The 23,622-nt window shown below is 38.4% G+C and overlaps 1 protein-coding gene and 1 long non-coding RNA gene across 3 annotated transcripts; one reads left to right on the top strand and one right to left on the bottom strand.

The window, feature by feature from the left end:
• Window positions 1-70: 70 nt before the first annotated feature.
• On the bottom strand, window positions 71-9,798 carry LOC106093941 (uncharacterized). 2 transcript variants are annotated; one of them, XM_059369580.1, is made up of 5 exons: window positions 9,532-9,798; window positions 2,581-2,712; window positions 2,176-2,264; window positions 1,937-2,099; window positions 71-342 (listed from the first exon to the last, which is right to left on the bottom strand). In XM_059369580.1, the coding sequence occupies exons 2-5, from the start codon at window positions 2,705-2,707 to the stop codon at window positions 191-193; spliced, it is 531 nt and encodes a 176-aa protein (XP_059225563.1). In that variant the 5' UTR covers window positions 2,708-2,712; window positions 9,532-9,798; the 3' UTR covers window positions 71-190. The 2 variants fall into 2 exon arrangements, with proteins under 2 accessions (XP_059225563.1, XP_013116561.2); XM_013261107.2 differs by lacking the exon at window positions 9,532-9,798 and adding an exon at window positions 5,513-5,586.
• A 10,791-nt stretch (window positions 9,799-20,589) lies between these two features.
• On the top strand, window positions 20,590-21,722 carry LOC131998139 (uncharacterized). Its single transcript, XR_009398603.1, has 3 exons — window positions 20,590-20,812; window positions 20,880-20,973; window positions 21,033-21,722. It is a non-coding gene; the product is annotated as an uncharacterized LOC131998139 (long non-coding RNA).
• Window positions 21,723-23,622: the final 1,900 nt, after the last annotated feature.

The raw sequence follows: 23,622 nt of genomic DNA on the forward strand, positions 1-23,622 counted from the left end.
ACATTTTGATGAATAGAATAGTGTTGCTCGAAGAGCCGAGTGGAAAATGAACATTAAAAACATCTTAAAATTTTCAAATTAAGTATAAAAAAATTTATTATTTGTCGTCTTCCTCTTGCATCTTTTGTTTAATTTTCTAAGGCTTAAAAAAAGTTTCTGCTTTAATCTATGCCTGCAAGGTAAAAGAAGTTTAAAAATGGGTTTTTTCGCTGCCATAGGCATTTTGATAAACTATGGGTGCCGTTGCATAGACCTCTTGCAATCCTGTTACCGGGTCCATGGCTTCTGCCCGATATCTCTTGTAGACTCTATAACTGGGAAACATAAATAAGAGTTGTATGCCTGTAATAAGAGAAATATGGAAAAATTAAAATAAATTTTGAGAAAAATTAAATAAAAACAAAATAAAATAAAATAAAATAAAATAAAATAAAATAAAATAAAATAAAATAAAATAAAATAAAATAAAATAAAATAAAATAAAATAAAATAAAATAAAATAAAATAAAATAAAATAAAATAAAACAAAATAAAATAAAACAAAATAAAATGAAATAAAATAATAGAAAATAAAATCAAATAAAATAAAATAAAAACAAAATAAAATAAAATAAAATAAAAACAAAATAAAATAAATTAAAATAAAATAAAATAAAATAAAGTAAAATAAAATAAAATAAAATAAAATAAAATAAAATAAAATAAAATAAAATAAAATAAAATAAAATAAAATAAAATAAAATAAAATAAAATAAAATAAAATAAAATAAAATAAAATAAAATAAAATAAAATAAAATAAAATAAAATAAAATAAAATAAAATAAAATAAAATAAAATAAAATAAAATAAAATAAAATAAAATAAAATAAAATAAAATAAAATAAAATAAAATAAAATAAAACAAAATAAAATAAAATAAAATAAAATAAAAGAATATAAATTAAGATAAAACAAAATAAAAAAAATAAAATTGACAAGAAAAAAAAAAACGGAAGAAAGCGTGCTAAGTTTGACCGGGCTGAATCTTGGGGTAATTAAAGCTTCTAGGAACCGAACATGGATGGTCGAGATCGATATGGAAGCTATATCAGGTTATAGACTGATTTGGACCGTTCTTGGCACAATTGTTGAAAGTCATAACGGAACGCTATGTGCAAAGTTTCAGCCAAATCGGACAAAAATTGCGGCTTGTAAGGGCTCGAGAAGTCAAATCGGGAGATCGGTTTAAATGGGAACTATATCAGGTTATAGACCGATTTGGGCTGTACTTGGCACAGTTATTGAAAGTCATAACGGAACATTTTGTGCAAAATTTGATGTGATGTTACAAACGGAATGACTAGATTAATATATGCCCATCCCATAAAAACACACAAAGTTCGGCTGGGTTGAACTTTTGATACCCCCTCAAATAAACCTTCTAATCTCATTCCGTCAAGTTTGGTGAAAAATATACCAATTTATGAAACCCTGCTATATCGAAATATGGTGCGAACTGAACAAAATTCGCTAGGTACATTGAGAGGTTTAACAAAATTCAATCAAAACGGGACACATAGGACTTATGTAAAATCGGTGCGGCAAGTGATAGCATGTGTAGGTCTTTTGTGTCTAACCGATACCGGCACTTAGTGGAGACACAATACAAGACATGAACCAACTTAGGGGAAGTCCTAACTTAAAATTTTCTTTTTAGAGGTTACTTTATACTTTTTAGAGTGCACAATAAGCCAAGTACTGGCTTAGGTGTATGTCCATAGTGGCATGGGGGCGGATTAATATCTGGACCCTCTTTCAACCTAACCTAACCTAGCCTATGGTCCAAATCCGTCTATAACCAGATATAGCTCCCATATTTTAGCAAAATCTATGGTGGTGGGTTCCCAAGATTCGGCCCGGCCGAACTTAGCACGCTTTTACTTGTTTTTTACTTACAAACGCTGGCAGCACTTCGTAGTACATAAATGACTATGTGATGTGTAGGCACATCATCCAATGTCGTTATTAGAATGACCATTGCAACTACTTGCAGGATAACATACAAAATAATTGCGATAAGACAAAACCAAAGGTAGGGCGATATCAGTCGATAGCGTTTCTAAAATCAACAAATAAACAAAACATGTTTTTAACAAAAAGGACATTTGAGCAAACGATGAAATTTCACAACTCACCTTCATAACTCCCACAATCATGGTAATGGTAAAGGCCAGAGCTATCAAGACGAAGACCAAAATGCTACTCATTTGTAGCATAATAATTTCTAAAAAAAAAACAAAAAATTAAACAAAAACTTGCAAAGACAGGGAAGCTGAGACGTAGTGCTACCAATTAATTTTTTGTTAGAATAATTTCTATAGATTCAAAGACAATAACCAGAAAATTGCATTTTAAAAGTTATGGTATGGGTGTAGTATGCCGTATAGGTGTGAGGTATGCGCCCATACTATACCACATTGTTGTCATTTGAATCAATAAAAAAACATTTTACTACAAAAAATATAGTCATTGATTTAGTAGCACTTCGTGTCAGCTACCTTGTACTATTATTATAATTGGAAATTTTCTGAAGCACTTACCTGTGTTTTGTATAAATGCTATTTGGATCATTACAAATGCAATGTAAACGGTGGCAGCAAAACAACCCAGACATTGTAACACCCCTATAACTATGGCCCAGGTGGGCAGACTACAACAGCATGACATATTGGCTAGAAAAAGAAAGAAATTTTATGGATTTTATGTTAAAATTAATAAAAACCAGTAAGCAGAGGCTAAAGTCGGGCGGTGCCGACTTTATAATACCCTACACCTACACTACAGGTACAAAGTGGGAGCTATATCTAATTCTGAACCAATTGTAGTGGACCTCAGCGGATGTTTTCCGATGGGTTATTAAACAATCCGTATCAAATTTCGAGCAAATATGTTCAAACTGTAATAAATACGGTGGACAAATGACAATATTATGGCAAATAAGCCAAAACCTGACGAATATATATATGGGACCTACATATATAAATCTGAACCGATTTCTAGCAAACCTCTCAGATATTGTGGTTGTCGTCGGGGAAAGCGTTGTACAACATTTTTGGAAGATTGGTCAATAAATGCACTTGCAGTGGCTCTAGGAGTGAAAATGGGGCGATATATGTATATGTCAGCTATATCTAGATCTGAACCGATTTCTACGAAATTCACCAATAATGTCGAGAGTTATAAGAAAATCCCTCCTGCCAAATTTCTAGAGAATCGGTTAACAAATGACCTTTTATTGCATTATTACTTCAAGTCGGACGAACATATATATGGGAGCTATATCTAAATCTGAACCGATTTCGACTAAATTTTGTAGATATTGTGGAAGTCGTCGAAACTACAGGAAGTGCTAAGAAACTTCTCCGAAATATCCATGTATCTAAAGTAAAATCCAAGTCCGCGCTTCACGACTTGAAAATCGGTTAACAAATGACCATATTATTGCATTATTACCTCAAGTCGGACGAACATATTTTTATATGGGAGCTATATCTAAATCTGAACCGATTTCGACTAAATTTTGTAGATATTGTGGAAGTCGTCGAAAAAAGCGTTGTACAAAATTTTAGAAAGATTGGTCAATAAATGCGCTTGCAGTGGCTCTAGGAGGGAAAATCGGGCGATATATATATATATATATATATATATATATATATATATATATATATATATATATATATATATATATATATATATATATATATATATATATATTTACGAGAGCTATATCTAAATCTGAACCGATTTCTATGGAAATCGCCAGTTATGTCGAGATTCATTAGAAAATCCTTCCCGACAATTTCTAGAGCAGCAAATCGGACGAACATATATGTGGAAGCTATATCTAAATCTGAACCGATTTTTTCAAATCTCAATAGGCTTCATCTCTAGGCCGAAAAACATGCCTGTACCAAATTTGAAGATGATCGGATGAAAACTGCGACTTGTAGTTTGTACACAAACTAATAAGGGCAGACGGACAGATAGACAGACGGACAGGCGGACACAGCTAAATCGAATCAGAAGGGGGAGGCCCTTACCCTTATTTTCAGAAACGCCAGATTTCGGAGATAAGTGATGCGATTTAAGCGAAAACAAAAATTTCGTACCCAAATTTCGCATGGGGTACCTGGGGGGACGCCCCATTCCCAAAATATATGTATAGACCAATCACGACAATATGGGACTCAAATGAAAGGTATTTAAGATTAGAAAACGTATCTGATATCCAATTGCCGGATCAAGTGTATGGGGGACCACCCCAACCCCCAAAACAAACGTAAATCAGACATATTTACCCACCATGGCAATATGGGACTCAAATAAAAGGTATTGACGAGTAGATTACGAATTTGAAAGCCAAATGTGGGACCAAGTTTCTGGTGGTCCACCCCTTCCCCAAAACACCCCCAAACATAACTTATTTACTGACCTTGGCAATTTGGGGCTTAAATAAAAGCTATTTGTGTGTAGAATACGAATCTGATATTCAAATGTGGGACCAATTATTTGGGAGGCCGTCCCTCCCCAAAAACATCCCCCAAAGGGGACAAATTTACGACCATAGCAATATGGGGCTCAAATGAAAGGTCTTTGGGAGTTCAGCACGAATTTGATATCAATATTCGGGAATGTGTCTATGGGGCCATCCCATCACCATAACAGCACCCATATAGGAAGTATTTGCTAACCATTGCTCAAATAAAAGGTATTTTAAAGTAGAACACGAATATGATATATAGTCAATGAGTGGCCGCCCCATTCCCCAAAACACCCCCAAACCGGTCATGTTTGCTGACTATGGAAGTATGGGTCTCAAATTAAAGGTATTTAGGAGTAGACCACGAATCTGGTATCAACATTCGGGACTAACTGTATAGGGATCGTCCCACCACCATAACAACTGCCAAACAGGACGTATTTGCTCACCAAGACAATTTGGGTCTTCAAGGCAGTGGAGCTCGATATTGATAGTTTTTGGGGCCTATACCCCAATCCGGACATATTTGCTGACTTTTGCATTAAGGGGCCTAAATGAAAGGTATTTGAGATTAGAAAACGAATATGATATCTAATTTCGAGGCCAATGCTAATGCGGGGTTCAAATATATGATATATATATATACATGCGAATTGAGCACGATGCTGATCTTTTTTCAGGGCTTAGTGTTTGGGGGACCACCCCTCTCCTCAAAACACTTCTAAATCGGGCAGATTTGCCCACCATGTCAATGTGGGGCTGATATGAAATTGATACCCACTTTCGGGAGCAATATTCTGCGGGTATACCCCTTTCCCAAAATAGACCACAAACAGCAATCATTTACTGACCATCGCACTATGGGGCTCGCATAAAGGTATTTGGGAGTAGAATACGAATATCGAATTGTGGGACCATGTATTGGGTTGCCCAAAAAGTAATTGCGGATTTTTCATATTTTTCATTCGTAAATCCAAGTTTTTTCTCCAAACCTGAATATTTCGCGGGGTTTTTATTTCACTGTTAGATGTTTGTGATTAAAACCTTTCAAGGATACATTAATTGATAATTTTCCGATTTGATTTTTCGTTCCGAACGTTTTTAGCTGTTATCGTATTCTTATTTAAATTATTATAAAATTTTACTGTGCGTATTATTATCTATGAACTTCATATATCTGCATTCTTTTCCTCCATAATACTTTTACATTAGCAGCACGTTTAACTTGAATTTGTAGCTTGTATCACGTTTTTTGTTGTGTGTTATCTGTCGAGTAGGTAATTTGCTTAGATTAGTCACAAACGCGATCTGTTTATTCAAATGTTTACAGTTTTGGGTTGTGTTGGATTTCCCAAGACGTTGTTTTTATTGCCTCATCAACATAAAGCTCTGTGTGTGGTTATTAGCTGCACTCTTTAATATAATTTTTATACCCACCACCATAGGATGGGGGTGTACTAATCTAGCCATTCCGTTAATAACACTTCGAAATATTGATCTAAGACCCCATAGAGTATATATGTTCTGGATCGTCTCGATATTCTGAGTCGATCTATGCCATGTCCGTCCGTCCGTCTGTCGAAATCACGATAGCGATCGAACGCGTAAAGCTAGCCGCTTGAAATTTTACACAGATATTTAATATCGATGTAGGTAGTTGGGTATAGCAAATGGGTCATATCGGTTCAGATTTGGACATGGCTCCCATATAAACCGATCTCCCGATGTGACTTCTTGAGCACCTAGAAGCTGCAATTTTTGTTTGTTTTGGCTGAAATTTTGAATGTGGTGTTCTGTTATGACTTTCAACAACTGTGTCAAGTACGGCCCGAGACGGTCTACAACCTGATATAGCTCCCATATAAACCGATCTCCCGATTTGACTTCTTGAGCCCTTACAAGCCGGAATTTTTGTTCGATTAAGCTAAACTAGTGTTGCTAAAAAGAGCGGAGAGCAATTTTGTATGAGGGTGAGAAAGCACTCGCTTACGTTAGTGCACCGAAAATGCGCTAGTTTCAGCACTACAATTGTTTTCCATGGGAACAACCCTCGCATGAGAATAAGAATTTGCTGCGATGAATTCAGCATAGAAAATAAATGTGCTTCACAGTAGTGCTTACAGCATGCACACAAAATTGTTAGTGCTTCCAATTTTATGAAGTTTTTTTTGGGTACCGGGCAAAGAACTTGACAAATGCGCCGATATTGGGTCTTAGGCACATAAAAGCCACATTTATTATCCGATTTTGCTGCAATTTACGATAGTGAGTTGTGTTAGGACCTTCGACACCCATCTTTTATTTGGCGCAGATCGGTCCAGATTTGATTATAGCTGCCATATAGACCGATCTCTCGATTTAAGGATTTGGGCCCATAAAAAGCGCATTTATTGTCCGATGTAGTCGAAATTTGGGACAGTGAGTTACGTTAAACCCCTCGACATACTTCTGCAATATGGCACAGATCGGTTCAGATTTGGATATAGCTGCCATATAGACCGATCTCAAGATTTAAGGTTTTGGGCCAATAAAAGGCGCATTTATAGTCCGATATCGCCAAAATTTGGGACAGTGAGTTGTGTTGGGCCCTTCGACATACTTCTGCAATATAGCACAGATCGGTTCAGATTTGGATATAGCTGCCATATAGACCGATCTCTGGATTTAAGGCTTTGGGCCCATAAAAGACGCATTTATTGTCCGATGTAGTCGAAATTTGGGACAGTGAGTTGTGTTGGGCCCTTCGACATACTTCTGCAATATAGCACAGATCGGTTCAGATTTGGATATAGCTGCCATATAGACCGATCTCTGGATTTAAGGCTTTGGGCCCATAAAAGACGCATTTATTGTCCGATGTAGTCGAAATTTGGGACAGTGAGTAACGTTAAACCCCTCGACATACTTCTGCAATATGGCACAGATCGGTTCAGATTTGGATATAGCTGCCATTTCAGACCGATCTCAAGATTTAAGGTTTTGGGCCAATAAAAGGCGCATTTATAGTCCGATGTAGTCGAAGTTCGGGACAGTGAGTTATGTTAAGCCCCTCGACATAGTTCTGCAATATGGCACAGATCGGTCCAGATTTGGATATAGCTGCCATATAGACCGATCTCTCGATTTAAGGTTTTGGGCTCATAAAAGGCGCATTTATTATCCGATTTTTAAAAAAATTTGCGATAGTGATTTATGTTAGGACTTTGGACACCCTCCTTTTATTTGGCCCAGATCGGTCCAGATTGGAATATAGCTGCCATATAGACCGATCTATCGATTTAAGGTTTTGGGCCCATAAAAGGCGCATTTATTGTCCGATGTAGTCGAAATTCGGGACAGTGAGTTATGTTAAGCTCCTCGACATAGTTCTGCAATATGGCACAGATCGGTTCAGATTTGGATATAGCTGCCATATAGACCGATCTCTGCATTTAAGGCTTTGGGCCCATAAAAGACGCATTTATTGTCCGATGTAGTCGAAATTTGGGACAGTGAGTTAAGTTAAACCCCTCGACATACTTCTGCAATATGGCACAGATCGGTTCAGATTTGGATATAGTTGCCATATAGACCGATCTCAAGATTTAAGGTTTTGGGCCAATAAAAGGCGCATTTATAGTTCGATGTCGCGAAAATTTGGGACAGTGAGTTGTGTTGGGCCCTTGGAAATTCTTCTTCAATTTGGCTTAGATCGGTCCAGATTTGGATATAGCTGCCATATAGACCGATCTCTTGATTAAAGGTTTTGGGGCCATAAAAGACGCATTTATTGTCCGATTTCGCTGAAATTTGGGACAGTGAGTTTTGTTAGACTCTTCGCAATTTTTCTGCAACTGGACCCAAAATCGGTTCAGATTTGCATATAGACCGATATCTCGATTTAAAGACTTGGCCATGTAAAAGGCGCATTTGTTAAAACGATTTCAGTGAAATTTGACACAGTGACTTATGTTGGGCTTTTCGACATCCGCGTCGTATATGGTTCAGATCAGTTTATTTTTAGATATAGCTACTAAAAAGATCAATATTATGTTATACACAGTTGAACAATGACTTGTACTTATAAATATTTGGTACAAGTCGGAACGACTATATTTCGATATAGCTGCTATGGGGCATAAGGTATGCATTTTTCGACCTAATATCACCAAGGGAATGAATATCACAAGAAATGAAGGAGTTTTTATTGATTAATGAAAAGAAATTGCCCGACAACAGATTGGTGGCTAGTCTAAACCTCAGTAGAATAGTGCTGCTCTCTATTCTCCCGTCTGTATGGCCTACAGTTGATAGCATGTTAATTTGTAGTCTAGAAATGAAACCTATATCCCTATTTGGAATATGGAGACTTTAATTTTGCTTATCAGTCGTTGGGCGCCCCGTAGCCGAGTTGGTAGCGTGCTTGGATTACCAGTGCATGGGTCGTGGGTTCGATTCCCGCCAGACTTAAAGTTGCCTAAGTGAGTCTGTAAAAGGACTGCCGCTCTTACCTAACATTCAGTCGTTGTACAACATCTTCTCATGTGTCAACATCGCTTTATGTTTCTTGGTGATTTCAAGGCAATTGGCTGGCCTTTTTCCAGCATCAATGTGTTACGGTTCATGCACATCAACAATATTGATGACTTTTTGAAACCGCTGCTGTTGTTGTTGTTTCTTCTTTTTTTCTATACACTTGGAGTCTGCCCATGAATATCACCAACAATTATATTAATGAATATTCAATGTAGCCTCCAATGTACTTGCACTTCTGGCTCCGTGCAATCCGTGTAATTATTTTTTTCCAAAGGGGGAAAGAGTTCTCGTTTACTACATTCTTGTTTCTGAACTCACAGATGAACAACATTCGATTTCTTATATCACGCCAGATATATACAATGTCATTTGATAAGATCCGAAGATCCTATATTATATTTTCATATATCCTTAGACATGATTTTTGAAGTCTCTATTAACTCCAAGTCTGAAAATAATTTCATCATTCCACTCAACTTTTTATAAGAATGTTTACCTTAGTTATTAGCTGGCTTCACGTGTTATTCTGTCTTCTCAGTCGCCAATCGGGTAGGAGATTTGCTTAGTTCTTAGTCTTAAACGTGTTTTATTGATTGTTTGTTTAAAGTCTGACACTTAATTGAATGTTGTAAGATTGTGAAATGATCGTTTTTTCGCAGACAATAGGTCGGTGTAGTGAGAGATTTTAAATGCTTTATCCGCAGCTTAGGTGTTTGCCAGCAGACACTCAACTTTCAACTGTTTAATGACAATGTACACAACGCTTAGCGTTACCTTAAGATTTATTGAAATTTCTCTTCTTTGCTTCACAGATTTTTTGCACTTTTAAACAAATCGATTCTGAGATTTTATGTTAAAAAGATTCTGAGAATTTTCAATGATAATGTGCAAACAGTTGTACTATAACACTGATGGGTGGAATGGTGTTAGGGAGAGGTATGTAAATACTATTTATATAGTATTTTTATATATTTGGTTTTATTTAAAGATCAACAAAGGAGAAATAAAATAGGCTTAAAAGAAAATAAAAGTGTATACTCATTCAGTTTGTAAGACATTGAAAGAAAAATATATTATTTCCTAAGCATGGTTCAGACACATAGTACTGAAGAAGTATCAGCATCGTACTTTATTCTCAAATAAACTCCATATTGCCTTTGGCTATATTGCCTTTCGCTATTTGGGCCATATTGCCTTTCGCTATTTGGGGGTGTATTGGGTGATGGGGCGGCCACTGATTCACTTGGCCCTGAAAATATATATATCACATTCGTGATCTACTCCAAAATACCCCCTACCTGGGGATGTTTTGGGGATTGGGGCCGCCCCCCATATACACATTTTTCCTAATGTTGATATCAGATTCGTGCTCTACTCCCAAATACCTTTCATTTGAGCCCCATATTGCTATGGTCGGTAAATATGTTCTTTTTATGTAGGGCGGCGGCCCCCCCATATACTCGGTCCCTAATTTGGATATCAGATTCGTATTTTACTCTCAAATACCTTTAATTTGAGCCCGATATTGTTATGGTTGATATATATGTCCGATTTATGGGTGCTATGGTCGGTAAATATGTTCTCTTTTGGTAGGGGGGCGGCCCCCCATAAACTTGGTCCCTAATTTGAATATCAGATTCGTATTTTACTCTCAAATACCTTTAATTTGAGCCCCATATTGTTATGGTTGATTATATGTCCGATTTATGGGTGTTTTGGGGCCTAGGGTGGTCCCCAAACACTTGGTCCTAAAATTGGGTATCGGATAAGTTTTCTACTCATAAATACCTTTCATTTGTGTCCCATACTGTCGCGATTGGTCTATATATATATTTGGTAGGTTTTGGGGGTGGGGCAGCTCCCTAGGCACCCCACCTGAAAATAGGGTCCTCCCCCTTCCGATATCAAAAAATGTAGTACCCTATTTTCACCACGGAATCGTTATGCGTCAAACACAAATTGGTTTTTATACCCTCGCCCATAGGATGGGGGTATACTAATTTCGTCATTCTGTTTGTAACACCTCGAAATATGCGTCTAAGACCCCAGAAAGTATATATACTCTTGATCGCCGTGACATTTTAAATCGAACTGGCCATGTCCGTCCGTCCGTCCGTCTGTCTGTCTGTCGAAAGCACGCTAACTTTTGAAGGAGTAGAGCTAGCCGCTTGAAATTTTGCACAAAAACTTCTTATTAGTGTAGGTCGGTTGAGATTGTAAATGGGCCAAATCGGTCCATATTTTGATATAGCTGCCATATAAACCGATCTTGGGTCTTGACTTCTTGAGGCTCTAGAGGGCGTAATTCTCTTCGGATCTGACTGAAATTTCGCATATAGTGTTTTGATATCACTTCCAACAACTGTGCTAAGTATGGTTCACATCGGTCTTTAACCTGATGTAGCTGCCATATAAACCGATCTTGGGTCTTGACTTCCTGAGCCTCTAGAGGGCGCAATTCTCGTCCGATTTGACTGAAATTTTGCACATAGTGTTTTGTTATGACTCCCAATAACTGTGCTAAGTATGGCGCAAATCGGTTTATAACCTGATATAGCTGCCATATAAACCGATCTTGGGTCTTGGGACTTCTTGAGCCTCTAGAGTGTGTAATTCTCGTCCAATCTGACTGAAATTTCGCATATAGTGTTTTGATATCACTCCCAATAACTGTGCTAAGTATGGCGCAAATCGGTTTATAACCTGATATAGCTGCCATATAAACCGATCTTGGGTGCTGACTTCCTGAGCCTCTAGAGGGCGCAATTCTCGTCCGATTTGACTGAAATTTCGCACATACTATTTTGTTATGACTCCCAATAACTGTGCTAAGTATGGCGCAAATCGGTTTATAACCTGATATAGCTGCCACATAAACCGATCTTGGGTCTTGACTCTTTGAGCCTCTAGAGAGCGCAATTCTCATCCTATTTGGCACAAATTTTGTACAACGACTCCTCCCATGGCCTTCAACATACGTGTGCAATATGGTCAGAATCGATCTTTAGCTTGATACAGCTCCCATATAAACCGATCTCCCGAATCGGACTATATTATATATAAGACAAGCTGGACAAAGCCCGCTTCGCTGGGCCTTTCTTCACTCTCGTATTTTGTTTGAGCCCTATACTGTCACGTCAGGAAATAAGTTCTGTTGGGGGTTGGTGGTACGGCCTTTCTGATATTTCACGCAATTGTGGATATCATATTGATGCTCTACTCTCAAATTTGATTCATTTGAGCTTTATATTGCGATGATCGGTAAATATGTCCGGTATGGGGGTGTTTTTGGGGCTGTGGCGGATACCCATATATCAGATGCGTGCTCTGGTCTCAATTATCTTTATTTATTCCCTTTTGGAGGTGGGGCGGTCCCCTAGATATTCCACCCTAAATAAGGATATTAAGTTTCTAAATTTTGCTTAAATCGCCCAACCCATCTCCAAGATCTGGCGTTTTTGAAAATAGGGTAAGGTGAGGGCCGCCCATTAAAATGTTGATATTATCTCTAATTCATTCTCTTGGTTTTGGTGGTGGATTGGATGGAGTAGCCAAACTCTTTGCCCCTAAAGTGTCTGACATTCACTTTAGAGGCAAAGAGTTTGGCTACTCCATACACATACGCTGTAGTCAGTATATATGTGTGGTTTAGGGGGAGTTAATGAGGTGAGGCACCCCCGAAAACACTTTGCCATGAATACCACTTTTTTTAAAGATCCCGCAAGTCCTCATGTGTCTATGGCAAAAGGAGGATCGGCCGAACCACAGCAGTGTAAATCCTGTGAATCGTATTCGGCCTAAGTTCCCAACGTTTGCCCACGGAGTTGCGACATGAGTAAAGCAGATTTAGCCCCGTTTGACACTCTCCTCAATGTTACTTCTCCAGTTCAATTTCTGGTGAGGAATAACGACCAGATATTTAGCCTCCGGAGAGAGCGACAGCTCCACTCCGTCAAGGCCCCGTCCCCTGAACTGGCCATATCTCCTTCTTTGCGTGAACAACACCAGCTCTGTCTTCCTAGGTTTTGCGTCAATCTCATCAGCTTCCTCAGCGTGCTTTGAAGGATATCCGTGACGGTAGAGAGAAAGCGATCGCCACTCAAAATGAAGACGTCGCCAGCATAGGCAACAACTTTAAATATTTTACTCCTCGAAGGACCGGAGAATCCCATTGATAACCAAGAGTCTCATACAGTGATGCATTGATAATTCTGCTCTTGAGCATAACATCAGTTCAGTTTACCAACCAGAAGAGGGGGAACTCCCATATAAACCAGAAAACGATGAATGGACCCCAACTCCATGTTATCAAGAGCCCTTTCTATATCCACGAAGGCCGCCAATGTGAAGTCCCCTGTCTTCAAGTTCCACTCTATATAACCCATCACGTCGTGGAGGGTGTAGGCATGCTGGTAACCGCTTACCAACAAGTCTCTCTCAAACAAGTCTCTCCCCAACAAGTCTCTCTCCAACAAGTCTCTCAAATGTCCTCAAGACGAAAGACGACAGACTGATCGGCCTAAAGTTCTTGGGTCGGGAGTGACCCGGTCTCCCCGCCTTGGGAATTGAAACGACCCTAACGTGCCTCCATGTACGGGCAAGCCCTAAAAATCTCCTCCAGAAAACCCATGGAATATGACCCCACTCCTTTCATCATGTCAGGTGAAATTCCAATCGGTCCGATTGATTTGTAGGGCTCAAATGAACGGTCCCTAAGCGTTCAGACGGGTCATAAGACTTGTCTGGCAACAGAAAAACACAAACCATCGCTTTGATTAAGGCTTGTAAAGTTTGATCCCTCCACCACAACATGTTCTCTTGGCAAAGGCAGGGGCAATGAGGACCACGCCCACTAGGGCACTATACAAGATATACGACCTATAGACATACACATTAAGTGTAAGGCAGCTAGTGCTGCTATGACACTTAAGGCGATGGAAGAATGGATAAAGGATAGGAGCAAGGCACCGGGATATGATCGAGGTGACGCACAGTGGGGAGAAACGGCAAAAAATTGGAAAAATCTCGAGTCCTAAATCATGCAAATCGGATCAGTAAATCAAAAGTTATGATCCCCAGAAGATTGGAGAAGTCAAAAGTGGTCAACTTTGACACCCTATATTAAAGATATGGACCTACATCAGCATTTTCTGCAAGCTTATGTCCTCCTCTACAAATGTCTAGAACATTTTGTACCGCTAAGATCAACAGATAATGAAAAGTTGTATACCTATTTCCTATTATTTTTGCCGTTTGGCCCAGTGTGCGACGGTAGGAAACCTGGAAGGAATGGAAGAGTTTTCGGTTCCGATACCTTAGAGGTCGAGTATGATAGATTGAAGGAACCGTAGTATTGGCATTTGGAAGATCATGGATCAAAGCTAGAGCACAGAGTGGGTTCAGGGGTCTACTTTGAGGACCCAGGGGCCGAGGTCTTTTTTCGACTACCTGACCATAAAACGGTCCTGCATGCGAAAATCCGGACGATCACGAAATGCGTGAGGTGCTATGTTGTTAAATGACCGTCCGAGCATTAACAACCAGGACGGTAAGGTCACGAACAGTTTTGGAATGCAAGAAGAAAGCCTTCAATAAGGATGGCTATGACCTGCCACCCAAAACGATGAGAATGTTTTGGGTGCCAGGCCATAGCAGAGAGAGCAAACGCTTTGGCCGTGAAAGCCAGAGGACTGCCGTCGGTAAACTCTGCCCGTCCGAAGCCTTTCGGGGCGACCTAGTCCGAGTTAAGGGCATTTTAGAAACGGTTGGTAGGACGACGAAAATCCTATAGAGAGATCCGGATCGTGAGAAGACGAGGCTGCTACTGAAAGAAGAATTCGGTATCATAACGGTACAAATAGGACTACGAGCACACTTATGCAGAGTAGATGCGGCAAGTGAGACTTTGGAGCATTTTTTATGTCATTGGCGGGCTTTCGCGGCTAATAGATACCGACACTTAGCTGAAGACACATTACAAGATTTGAAACGACTTGGAGTTATGGAAGGAGCCACGCAAGCCAAGTAGGTATAGTGCTCGAATTACCAGAGCGAAGGTCGTGGGTTGGTCTGTCGCTACTGTGGTCTCACAATGGATTTCAAATTGTCTAGGTGAGTCTGTAAAGAACTGCCACTCTTATCTAACCTAGAGGCGTGGAATGGAGAACAATTAGGGGTTTTATGGGAAGCACGGCTTGGATTTCCTGGCTGGGATTTATTCGAGGTTACTTTTTTTATACCCAACATCATGGGGTGTATTAATCCAGTCATTCCGTTTGTAACCTCTCAAAATATTGATCTGCGACCCCATATAGAGTATATATTTCTGATCTTCTACACATTCAGGGGGGATTTAGCCAAGTCCGACCATTTATCTGGCGAAAGCACGATAACTTTCGAAGGTGTTAGCTAGGTGTTTGAAATTTTGCATAAATACTTCGTATAAGAGTAGGTCTGTTAGAATTGTAAATGGGCAAAATCGGTTCCTGTTTTGATATAGCTGCCTTATAAACCGATATCTTGATTTAACATCTGAGCCTCTAGACAGCGCAGTTCTAATCCGATTTGGTTAAATTTCGCATGAAGCTTTCTTTTCCGACTTCCAATAACTGTGCCAATAATGGTCTGAATCGATTCATATAAACCGATCTCGGATTTTGACTCCTTCAGCCTCTAGAGGGCGCAATCCTTATACGATTTGGCTGAAATTTTGCACAAGGTGTTTGGTTCGACTTGGCTGCAAAGTTTTGCTATGGGTTCCAACGATCGTGCCAATTAAAGTCCAAATAGGGTTACAACCTGATGTATTCCCCATATAAACCGATCTTCCGATTAGTCTTCTAAGGCCCTTGGAAGCTCAATTTGTTGGCTGATTTGGCAGAAATTTGGTACATTAAGTACATGTATGACCTTCAACTCAGTTCATGTATGTAAATTTCAATCAGAATTCGTTGTGGTGGGTTTCAAAGATTCGGCCTGGCCGAACTTAACACATTTTTTACTTGTTAGCATTTTGTTTACTTCCATTTCATTTGGCAATACCTTAACGCTAATGAATGAATGCTGTACGAGTTTTTAAAGCGAATGAGTTACGATTTTTTTTCTAATAAGTAGTTCTCAATTTAAACACAAACGGTAAATTTATAAAAGCTTGCTGGAGAAGCTTTGGCTTTTGCTGATGTGCGTTTAAAATGTGTATGGCAGTGAATTTGTACCAATGGCTATTTTTTTGTTTTGTTTACTTTTAATTCTTATGAATTATATTGGGTTGCCCAAAAAGTAATTGCGGATTTTTCATATAGTCGGCGTTGACAAATTTTTTCACAGCCTGTGACTCTGTAATTGCATTCTTTCTTCTGTCAGTTATCAGCTGTTACTTTTAGCTTGCTTTAGAAAAAAAGTATAAAAAAAGTATATTTGATTATAGTTTATTCTAAGTTTTATTAAAAATGCATTTACTTTCTTTTAAAAAATCCGCAATTACTTTTTGGGCAACCCAATATATTCGAATATTAGGGTGTATCGTTGAAAATTAATGTAAACAATTATTTTCCATTTTTTTAGCCTCCACTTTTGTAAATATACAAGACGCTACAAATTGTATATTTTCTTGGGAAATTGTATATTCCTTAGGGAATAGGTAGTACCCTTTAGTTTGGAAAGGAAAGGATACTTCTTTTGGGAAAGGGTACTAAAACTACAATTTCTTTTGGGAAAGGGTACTAAAACTACCCTTTCCTTTAAGAAGGTGTACTAAAACTACCCTTTCCTTTAGGAAAGGGTACTAAAACTATCTTTTTCTTTAGGAAAGGGTACTAAAACTACCCCTTTTTTAAGAAAGGGTAATACAACTACCCTGTCTTTAAGGAAAAGGTACTAAACTGCCCTTTTCCTTAAAAAAAGCTACTAAATCTACCCTTTTTGAGGAAAGGGTACCAAAACTACCCTTTACTTTAGGAAAGGGTAATAAAAGTACCGTTTCTCTCAGAAAAGGGTACTACAACTACCTTTTATTTTAGGAAAGGGTACTAAAACTACCCTTTCCTTTAGGAAAGGATACTAAAACTACTCTTTTCTTTAAGAAAGGATACTAAAACTACTCTTCTCTTTAAGAAAGGGTAATACAACTACCCTATCTTTTAGGAAAAGGTACTTAACCCCCCTTTTCCTTAGGAAAAGGTACTAAACTATCCTTTTCTTTAGGAAAGGGTACTAATACTACCCTTTCCTTTAGGAAAGGGTACTGAAGCTACCCTTCCCTTTAAGAAATGGTAATAAAAGTACCCCTTCTTTTAGGAAAGGGTACTAGGGTAAAAGGGTACTACCCTTTCCTTTTGGAATGGATATTAAAACTACCGTTTCCAATAGGAAAGGGTTCTAAAACTACCCTCTCTTTTACAAAAGGATACTCTGACCATCCTTTTCTTTAGGAAAGGGTACTAAAACTACTCTTCTCTATAAGAAAGGATAATACAAATACCCTGTCTTTTAGGAAAAGGTACTAAACTACCCTTTTCCTTAGAAAAGGTACTAAAATATCCTTTTCTTTGGGAAAGGGTACTATAACTACTCTTCCCTTTGAGAAAGTGTAATACAACTACCTTGTCTTTAAGCAAAAGGTACTAAACTACCCTTTTCCTTGGGAAAGGGTACTAAAACTACCCTTTCCTCTGGGAAAGGGTTCTAAGACTATTGGGTTGCCCAAAAAGTAATTGCGGATTTTTTAAAAGAATGTAAACGCATTTTTAATAAAACTTAGAATGAACTTTAATCAAATATACTTCTTTACACTTTTTTTCTAAAGCAAGCTAAAAGTAACAGCTGGTAACTGACAGAAGAAAGAATGCAATTACAGAGTCACAAGCTGTGAAAAAATTTGTCAACGCCGACTATATTAAAAATCCGCAATTACTTTTTGGGCAACCCAATACATTTTCCTTTAGGGAAGGGTACTAAACTACCCTTTCTTTTAGGAAAGGGTACTGAAACTACGCTTTCCTTTAGGAGAGGGTACTAAAACTACCATTTTCTTTTGGAACGGGTACTAAATCTACTGAAACTACCCTTTTCCTTGGGAAAGGGTACTAAAACCACACTTTCCTTTAGGAAAGTGTAATAAAACAACTAAAACTTCCCTTTTTCTTTAAGAAAGGGTACTACAACTACCTTTTTTTTAGGCTGGGGTACTAAAACTACACTTTTCTTTAAATAAGGGTACTAAAACTACCCTTTTCTTTAGGTTGGGGTAATAAAACTAAAATTTTCTTCAGGACAGCATACGAAGACTAACCTTTTCTACAGGAAAGAGTACTAAAACTACTATTTTCTTTATGATAGGGTACAGAAACTACCATTTCATTTAGGAAAGTGTACTAAAACAACACTTTGCTTTAGGGAAGGGTACTAAAACCACCCTGTCTTTAAGGAAAGGTTACTAAGACTACCCTTTTCTTTAGAAGAACTATCATGTCCTTTAGGAAAGGGTATTAAAGCTACCCGTTTCTTTAGGAGAGGGTACTAAAACTATCATGTACTTTAGGAGAGTGTACTAAAACTACCCTTTTCTTAAGGAAGGGGTACTACAACAACCCTATCCTTTGGAAAAGCGTACTAAAACTACCCTTTTCTTTAAGAAATGGTACTTAAACTACTCTTTTCTTCAGGAATGGGTACTAAAACTACCCTTTCCTCTAGAAAAGTGAAACTACTCTTTCCTTTAGGAAAGTGTACTAAAACTACACTTTTTTAGGAAGGGGTACTAAAACTACCCCTTCCTTTAAGAAAGGCTACAAAAACAAGCCTTTTTTAGGAAACTGTGCTTAAGCTATCCTTTCTTTTAGGAATGTGCACTAACACTATCCTTTCCTTTAGGAAAGTGTACTAAAACAATCCTTTCCTCTAGGAAAGTGAACAAAAACTACGCTTTTCTTAAGGAACTGCCCTTTCTTTTAGGTATGTTTACTTAAATCATCCTTTCCTAAAGAAAAGGTTACTAAAACCTTTCCCTTAGGAAAGTTTACTGAATCCTTTCCCTTAGGAAAGGGTACTAAAACTTTTCCTTTAGGAAAGGGTACTAAAGCCTTTCCAAAAAAAATGGGTATTTAAACTTCCTTTCCTTTAGGAAAGCTTATCAAAACTACCCTTTCCTTTAGGTACTAAACTATCCTTTCTTTTAGGAAGGTTTACTAAAACTACCCTTTCCTTGAGGTACTAAAACTACTCTTTCCTTTAGCAACTAAAACTACCCTTTCCTTTATGTGCTAAAACTACCCCCTCCTTCAGGAAGTGCTACTAAAACTAGCTTTCAACAACTATCGTGATTTCCATAAATAGACGAATGGACTGACATGACTAGATCGACATTAAATGTTAAGACGATCAAGAATATATATTGGGTTGCCCAAAAAGTAATTGCGGATTTTTTTAAAAGAAAGTAAATGCATTTTTAATAAAACTTAGGATGTACTTTAATCTAATATACTTTTTTTACACTTTTTTTCTAAAACAAGCTAAAAGTAACAGCTGATAACTGACAAAGGAACGAATGCAATTACAAAGTTACAAGCTGTGAAAAAATTTGTCAACGCTGACTATATGAAAAATCCGCAATTACTTTTTGGGCAACCAATATTTCATGGGCTTGCATATCAATTTTTTGATCTGTTAAAAACGGAATGACTAGTTGAGTATACCCCTCATCCTATGGTGGTTTGTGGAAGGGGTGGCAAAACTTTTGATTTTAACGACCAGTTGTTGCGGGACACCCTAGTATACCACGTGCCAGAGGAAAGAAAAAATTGGCGTGGATGTCCCCTATAAAGAGGCCTTTACGTCTGCGTGGCGGCCGACTTCCACGTCACACTCCCCACTCCTAGTGCCTTCCTGCGACAGGAGGAGTTGGGATTAACTTGGGCACACCGTTCGGCAGACCAGCGACAGCAATGTGAACGTGTGGTCTGCCATGCGCAAGTTTTTTTTTGTTTTCAGTTGTTCTTATTGTCCCTCGTTGGAATGGTCAATTACTGGATCCCATTCTTACAGGCTGGGGGAAGCGGTGTTTATTTCACGGCGGCTTCCCCGGGCAAACGTTGGAGAACTGGGGCTGCCTTTTTTTATATGTGGCCCGATGGCTAACCCCAGCTCTGCGAGGGGGAACCTGCCGAGAGATTGCAGACCTGATGCAAGTGATTGTCAGGATTTATGAAATACATCCATACCCAAGAGGATGGGTTTCATAAACCTGCAATCACGGCATCAGGCAGGCCACCGTAGCATGTTTCCCGGTACCTGAAAATAGAGGAAGAAAGGAATATTAATAAATAATTGCGGAGAAATGATGGAACGATATTACCTTATGGCCTTCTACCAAGAGCCACGAAGTAAACAGATGGGTTTCGCCCAGCTGACGCGTAGAGTTGCCATTGCGTATGTTATTTGCCATTGCATATGGCGAATTACTACACTGGGTGAGATTGTTGTTGGGCGGCTATACGACGATAAAGCGGTTTTCATTCATATAAAGTAGCCGCTCCAAACGAAAAGATTTAAGAGAATTTAAATGTTAGCTATTGGGTTACAAATGTTCTAAAACCGGAGTTAATGCATAAAATCAATATGGCTATTAACTCAAGATGGCTAATTTTTATGATTGAGTGAGAACAAAGTAATAAAAGAGGGTTAATTAGGCATTTTGGCGTCAGTTGAAAAGAAAAGTGCATGACATTATATCTGAGAGATGTGTATTTAAATTTGAATTGCAAAGTAATAATAAGGAAGAGGTTAGTGTTTTGTTAAGTTAACGAAATCTTGGGCAGCGGTCATTAAGGAGACGTTTTTTTTGTTTAGAAAATTCCAGTGGGTGTTTTGTGTGTCGACATAAGTCGTTTTGCTGTTTTAATCGAGACTGTGAGAAATAAATAAAGATACCAAATAAGATAAAGTGAGTTTTTAGGTTATATTTCTATGACCGAAAGGTGTTTTAAACCCTGTTATTTGCAGATAAAGCCTCCTGGACGAGAGGAGGCGAAATTTTTGTTGGTGCAAGTGGCTGGGTTAAGGCTAAAGTGAATTCCCCCCGATTCAGAAACACACATTGAACGGTGATTACCGCAAACGCCACCGTTTCATCTGGTGGTTATAAAGGTAGGCCGCTTTTTAGTTTATTGTGCCCAAAAGAGGGCGAGAGAGGAAATTCCGTCCGTTGTTGTCCAGACCGAGAGGTTTGGTTGGATGAAAAATCGTTGGTCAACGTTAATCCAGAGGTGCACAATTGTTGCCATCAGGCTATCCAAATTAGGGGAACTATCCCAGTTATCTCTGGAAAGCGGAATCGTTGCTTGTATTCGGCCGTACACTTTTGTTTTGGTGATGGCAAAAGGTACCACCAGTTGAACACCTCCAACGACTTTGAATTTGAAATTATATGAAGTCACGCACACATACTAACCTTTACTTTGAAAAGGCGAATTCGACTGATGACGAAACGTTTTATTCTCCTCCCGAAATAGATGATACCGAAAGATTAAAACCTTGGGGTTATAATGCAATAGTAATCAAACTTTTCATTACCTTTTTTTATGTATGTGGATATTGACATGATTATTATATTTTGATTTTTTAACTACCTTCTACTTTATTTTTACCATCATATTTATTTCTTACATTATTATTTATTGACCATTTTTTTTATATTTTTTTCATATATCCTAAGTTTTAGCTTACGTTTTTTTTACTTGTTTTTATGTGATAGAATTTGCAAAACGTTCATGAGTACGCGTTTGTAGGGTGTCTATTCCCAACAGTGTGTCCCTTCTAAGAGAGCTCCCTTAGGTAGGCCAGGCTTAACCGTTTTTATTTATATTAATTTGATTATCCTTCTTTGCAAGTTCTAGTGTTCAGTGTTCGTTTCATGTAACAAGAAAGTTAAAAATTAGAAGATTAAGTTAAGTGATTTAATGCTATAATTTAGTTAAAACTCAGTACTGTCAGTTTATTGTTGATGATTTTGATAAAAGAAAGACAGGAATCTTAATACGAATTGCGGTAGTTTTAGGCCTTTATATTTTAAATAAAATTTATGATGTTGTGACTTGTTTAAAAAAAAAGAAATATGTTGTGCTAAATTGTGGATATAAGGGGGGTGTCAACGTGAGGTAGGTGTGGTGGCTTGAGCGGGATACAGGGATCATGTTTGAAGAAGGGGATGTCCACATGACCATGGTAGGGCAGGGCGACTGGAGGGTCCATCTACCTCCCACTTAGGAAGAAATCTGTGCTTGTGTGTTAGTGTTGTCTAGTTTGTTAGAACATTTTTTATTTATTGATACGACCCCGGGGCGAAAGATGATGGGATGGGACCTCCCCTGATAAGGCGACGAAATCTAGCCGGTGCCCAAATCATTTTTGGCCGCAAATAGGGGCCTCGTAACACAGTTTAAACTTTGCTTTACTAAGGTACTCCTCTATTTTAATATGTACTAAAAATAGTACTTTGCCATTGACATTTCCAGATCTGACATAGACACTGGTTTGACAATTCAAAACAGAGGGCGAATGCAACCGTTGGAGTGCAGCATATTGGCGGCGGTAAAACAAATTGCGAACTATGCTATAATTGTTTATGTGCTTTTTGGCACTTAAATCGAAAATTCTTAAAGCTAGTGGAAGTGTTGTGCGTGTTATTGCAAGCGAAAGAGTTTAGATTTTCCTGATACTCAGCAAATCTCAAATGTACTGCAAAGGGTATGTTTACAACAAAGCTCAGGCTTTGCTGTGATGTGCCCATAAAATGTGTGTGGCAGTGAAACAGATTCAATTGTCAATGTTTTTGTTTGTTTCTTTGTATACCCTACACCAACACTGTGGTACAGGGTTTAAGTGGCAGTCTGCTATCAGACTCACTTAGACGTTTTCGTCCACTGTGATACCACAGAAATAGAAGAAGGAAGATGCCTTCTAGTTCCTACCGTTGAACCATCCAGATTGCTTTAAAAAGCCCAATAACTTGCGAATGTTTATATCCGCTAATTCAGATAGGTTCTCAAAGAAATGAGAATCTAAAGCCGAACTCCTTCTCACTGCTAGTGCGGGACACACACACAGAAGGTGTCCTTCGATGTCCTCACAGCTTCTGCAAAAGTCGTTTCTGGCAACCTTCAGTATGTCAGCATGTTTTCCGATTAGACAGTGACCTGTCATGACGGACAAAATGATTGAGACGTCTGTTCTAGCCAAATGACAGCAAAGCAGTAGACCTCTTCGTGTCTAGTTTAGGCCACATAATTTTGGAATGCTCACAGTCCCCTCTTTGTGACCATCTATCATTCGTTGTCCTTCGGGTCTGGCCCTGAAAACTTAGCTTACATGTAGCCAGAGGCATACCCACAAATTCCAGTATCCCTGGAATTTGAAGGGAAGTTCCTTTTCTCGCAAGCTCATCCCTGGGATATCTCTGTGGCCCGGCACACAGAACAGGTGAATTTTAAAATGTTCAGCCATCACGTTGAGAGATCTGCGACAGTCGAGGGTATAGACTTAAGTTATGACTCCTAACATCCATACAAAAAATGACCCGAATCGGTCTATAATC

The sequence above is a fragment of the Stomoxys calcitrans genome, chromosome 5 (assembly GCF_963082655.1).
Source record: "Stomoxys calcitrans chromosome 5, idStoCalc2.1, whole genome shotgun sequence".
In the NCBI taxonomy this organism is placed as follows: Eukaryota; Metazoa; Arthropoda; class Insecta; order Diptera; family Muscidae; genus Stomoxys; species Stomoxys calcitrans.